Raw genomic sequence first — 5,000 nt, 5'->3', positions numbered from 1 at the left:
GCAACCCAATTTAAAGTAATTTATCCAATTATCGCCCGTTTACTCCACTCCTATCATGGCCTAGCCTAATCTGACGGTAATCTATCCCATATTATCTTAACCGAATCGAATCTATTCAACTCTGTCCTATTCTAACCTAATCTAGTTCTGTTCAGCAAATTCTATCCTAACTTAACCGAGTCTAATCTAACTTAACTCCAATTCTAACCTACTCGATCCTATCTTAACCTAACTCCATCGCACCAATCCTACTCGATCCACCCGTACCCTTTTCTAACGGGACTGGATACTACATTATAGCATGAGATCCGCTTATGCAACCAGCCCCGAGTCAGCCGATCCCTTGTCTTGTTTATGACGTCACTGAGTACGCGTAGCAATGGAGGGGTAATATTTACTGTTGTTGTCGAGTGAATCTGTAAGGATTCGTCCTCAGTGAAACTAAGCTTATAGAATCTAGTGGATGTAAATATGAAAGTTTTAATTGACAGATAAAGACAGGAAGAAATAGTTAATGTATTTTTAAAAGAATATATATATTTTTTGTTTTGTTTTGTTTTGTTTGTTTTTTGTTTTAAGAATATCCTAACGTGTAAGCCTCTACAGTAGTAGACATAATTGAATATATATATATATATATATATATATATATATATATATATATATATATATAAATGAAATTAAATGGATACAGAGAAGAGGAGAAAACAAGAAATAGGCAAATGTCTAGAATAAGACCCATATTTAACACCCATCGAAATTGGTATCGGTGGATTCTTTGTAATGTCTATTATGTATTTAACGGTTTTAACTGACAGCCTGGGATTAAAAGTATCACATCTGACCGGCAGGATGACGTCACGCCTGAGACATCCATAAAAATTCTCAGGACATTTTCTAGCGTCTCTCTCAAGAGTGAAAAAATAAGACTTGTTGTTGGTGAAGAAAGAAATTTGTTAACTTTGCCTGCAGAGACAGAGAAGTAGATAACTTCATATTTATTACGACTGTCCATTTACATATTTTACATATATCCTTTTTTTGTACCAATATCTTCAAAATCTGATTAGATTTTCTTTAATACTATAGGCCATACAGCATCGCATGCATGAAATTTACACTAGATATTTTTCTACAAAGCAATTACAAGGTGTATACTGGAAACGTTAGCAAAATGCCGGTGAATAAGTAACTTTAGACAATGTAGCATTTTATACCAATAAGACAATAATGTGGATAAAGATGAAGCCACAACAAATTTTGAATAAAGCATACAGTGTGTAGCTTAAAACTCCTTTATTCATAAATCAAAAGGTTTGTTTTCACCTGCTCCTCCCTGCTAGCCATCTCCCTCCCTCTCGCCCGATCATGAAAATATGTTTCGAATATGGACATTTTCAGCCGTTATATCATGCTTATTTGTTTCGCCGATTAACATTACTTTACTTGATTAGCGAACATTGCAATGAATATATCAATACTAATCTAGATTAACGAATTCAAACCTATTTTCGACATCTACCAGAATATACGATGAAGCTAAGTTATCTTTTTACGAGGTGCTGTCTGAAGCTTTCAAACACCATACTGTGACGATAATAAGAATGTCTAAGCGTGTGTATTCGATTTTCGAGATGTAAACCCAAACTGCACTTCATATTTTCTGAATCTCACTGACAACATTATTGCAAAAGCTAAGGGACCAAAGCCTCGCAGGCAGAGGAAAATTATGTAGTGTCTTGGATGCCAACGTCTCTTCCAGAGAGTTTTGCTGAAACTCGCTCTCCTGTTGTTTTTTTCCGTTTTTTTCATCATATGTAACTTCATTGTTGTTGTTGTTGTTGTTGTTGTTATTGTTGTTGCTGTCGTTACCATTATTATTACCATTATTATTACTATTATTATTATTATTATTATTATTATTATTATTATCATTACTGTTACTATTATGACTTATTACCATTATTATTACTATTATTACCATTATTATTATTATTATCGTCATCATCATCATCATCATCATCATCATCATCATCATCATCATCATCATCATCATCATCATCATCATCATTACATCATCATCATCATCATTACATCATCATTATTATTATCATTATCACTGTTATTACTACTAATAATATTATTGTTTTAAATGCTATTGTAATTTCACTTATTATCATTACCATTATTAAGATTATCGTTGTTATTATTATCAGTTTTCATTGGTGTTATTATTATTATCAGTGCCATTATAATCCTTTTTATCGTTATAATCATTAATTTCATTACTGCCATTGTAATTGTTAATGTTCTTATTTTTACCATTATTCTTACCATTATCATCATTATAATTGGTAATAGTAGTAGTGGTAGGAATATCATGAACATTATCAACCATCAGCTTCATAGTCTCCCACCCTAAGGAGCTTTAGAACCTCCCCCACCCAGGACCTTTAGACCCCCCCCCACCCGGTTTTAGAACCTCCCCCACCCAGGACCTTTAGACCCCCCCCCCACCCGGTTTTAGAACCTCCCCCAACCAGGACCTTTAGACCCCCCCCCCACCCGGTTTTAGAACCTCCCCCAACCAGGACCTTTAGACCCTCCCCCCCTAACGAGTTTTAGAACCTTCTACACCCAAGGAGCTGTAGAACCTCCCACACCCAGGAGCCTTAGAACCTTCCTCCTCTCCAGTTTTAGAACCTCCCACAGGAGCTTTAGAACCCACCACTCAGAAACTTCAGAACCTTCCACAGAAAGGAGCCTTTAGAACCTCACCCACCAGGAGCTTTAGAACCCCCACCCTCCCACTCAGGAGCTTTAGAACCCCCCACCCACCCATCCAGGAGCTTCAGAACCTCCTACACCCAGGGGCTTTAGAACCTGCCACATCTAGGAGTTTTAGAACCTCCCCCACCCAGGGACTTTAGAACTCCCTACCCAGGCTTTAACCCCCCCCCCCCCCCCTTCCAGTTTGAGAACATCCAACACCCAGGACCTTTAGAACCCTCCACACTCAATCAGCTTTAGAACCTCCCCCACCCAGGGCCTTTAGAACCCTCCACACTCAATCAGCTTTAGAACCTCCCCCACCCAGGCCCTTTAGAACCCTCCACACTCAATCAGCTTTAGAACCTCCCCCACCCAGGGCCTTTAGAACCCTCCACAGTCAATCAGCTTTAGAACCTCCCCCACCCAGGACCTTTAGAACCCTCCACACTCAATCAGCTTTAGAACCTCCCCCACCCAGGGCCTTTAGAACCCCCCACACTCAATCAGCTTTAGAACCTCCCCCACCCAGGGCCTTTAGAACCCCCCACACTCAATCAGCTTTAGAACCTCCCCCACCCAGGGCCTTTAGAACCCTCCACACTCAATCAGCTTTAGAACCTCCCCCACCCAGGGCCTTTAGAACCCTCCACACTCAATCAGCTTTAAAACCTCCCCCACCCAGGGCCTTTAGAACCCTCCACACTCAATCAGCTTTAGAACCTCCCCCACCCAGGGCCTTTAGAACCCTCCACACTCAATCAGCTTTAGAACCTCCCCACCCAGGGCCTTTAGAACCCTCCACACTCAATCAGCTTTAGAACCTCCCCCACCCAGGGCCTTTAGAACCCTCCTCACTCAATCAGCTTTAGAACCTCCCCCACCCAGGGCCCTTTAGAACCCTCCACACTCAATCAGCTTTAGAACCTCCCCCACCCAGGGCCTTTAGAACCCTCCACACTCAATCAGCTTTAGAACCTCCCTCACCCAGGGCCTTTAGAACCCTCCACAGTCAATCAGCTTTAGAACCTCCCCCACCCAGGGCCTTTAGAACCCTCCACAGTCAATCAGCTTTAGAACCTCCCCCACCCAGGGCCTTTAGAACCTACCCTCCCCCGTTCATCCCCTGTTTACGTAAAGTTACCTACACCTACACCCACGCCAAGGGAAGATAAGGCTGGGCGCGAGGTCACAAGGACGAGTATCCTTCCTTCAGCCTGCAGATCCTTCTCCCTATCTCTTCTGCGGGTAATAAATGCCATTGTTTTGCGTGTGCGAGTCATGGTTGAGACTTACTGCGACTCCCCGCGATTCAGATTCTCATCGCATTTCTTTTTGACGTTCGTGTTTTCCCAGTATTGGTAGATGATGTTTATTTTTTATTTTATTTTATTTATTTATTTTATTTTATTTTTATTTTTTTTTTATCTAGGAGCGAATGAAAGTATAAGCGATCGATGGAAGTTATTTGCCAAAACGCAGATTTTTGGTTTTGTTTTGATTTGTTTTTGTTTTTGGGAGACAGATAATTCACATCGGAATTGTAAGATAACAAAAGAAAGTTATAAAATTTACGCAGACGTATTTCCTTCGCCGTTTTTCTCTCAGGTCATCATTTCCTTTTTTTTTAATTATATATTTTATGCCACATACAATTCAAAGACCTTGGGTTTTCCTTTCCCATCATTCCTTGAGCTACAACATCACAAATCTTTCTTCTCTCTCTCTCTCTCTCTCTCTCTCTCTCTCTCTCTACCTATCTATCTATCTATCTATCTGTCTAGCTATCTCTCTCTTTCTCTCACTTTCTCTCTCACTTTCTCTCTCTCTTTCTCTCTCTCTTTTTCTCACTTTTTCTCTCTTTCTCTCTCCTTCTCTCTCTCTCTCTCTCTCTCTCTCTCTCTCTCTCTCTCTCTCTCTCTCTCTCTCTCTCTCTCTCTCTCTCTCTCTCTCTCTCTCTCTCTCTCTCTCTCTCTCTCTCTCTCTCTCTCTCTCTCTCTCTCTCTCTCTCTCTCGCTCGCTCGCCCGCTCGCCCTCTCTCTCAACAATTACCTGCCACGCAGACCTGTTACTTTCATTAAAAAAAAAAAACTTTCAAAAGATTGCTCTGCATGTAAAGCAATATCTCCAAGATGCAGACTATCAGGTTAGGTCGGAACTGGAAAAAGTCAAGCATTATTGCCAAAGTTTTACAGATCAGTTTTTCATGTCTTGCTCGGCTTACCGTGGTT

The 5,000-nt window shown here is 40.8% G+C and overlaps 1 protein-coding gene across 1 annotated transcript in view; it reads left to right on the top strand.

Moving 5' to 3' along the window:
* Nucleotides 1–3,590, top strand: part of LOC119596788 (formin-like protein 20) — a 4,793-nt gene extending 1,203 nt beyond the window's left edge. Inside the window, exons 2-3 of the mRNA XM_037946113.1 lie at nucleotides 2,668–2,898; nucleotides 3,025–3,590. Of these exons, the coding sequence (XP_037802041.1) occupies nucleotides 2,668–2,898; nucleotides 3,025–3,590 (797 nt within the window). The remainder of the gene's footprint in view (nucleotides 1–2,667; nucleotides 2,899–3,024) is intronic.
* The last annotated feature ends 1,410 nt before the right edge of the window (nucleotides 3,591–5,000 follow it).

The sequence above is a fragment of the Penaeus monodon genome, chromosome 38 (assembly GCF_015228065.2).
Source record: "Penaeus monodon isolate SGIC_2016 chromosome 38, NSTDA_Pmon_1, whole genome shotgun sequence".
NCBI lineage: Eukaryota > Metazoa > Arthropoda > Malacostraca > Decapoda > Penaeidae > Penaeus > Penaeus monodon.
This window is presented reverse-complemented; position numbering and strand designations above follow the sequence as displayed.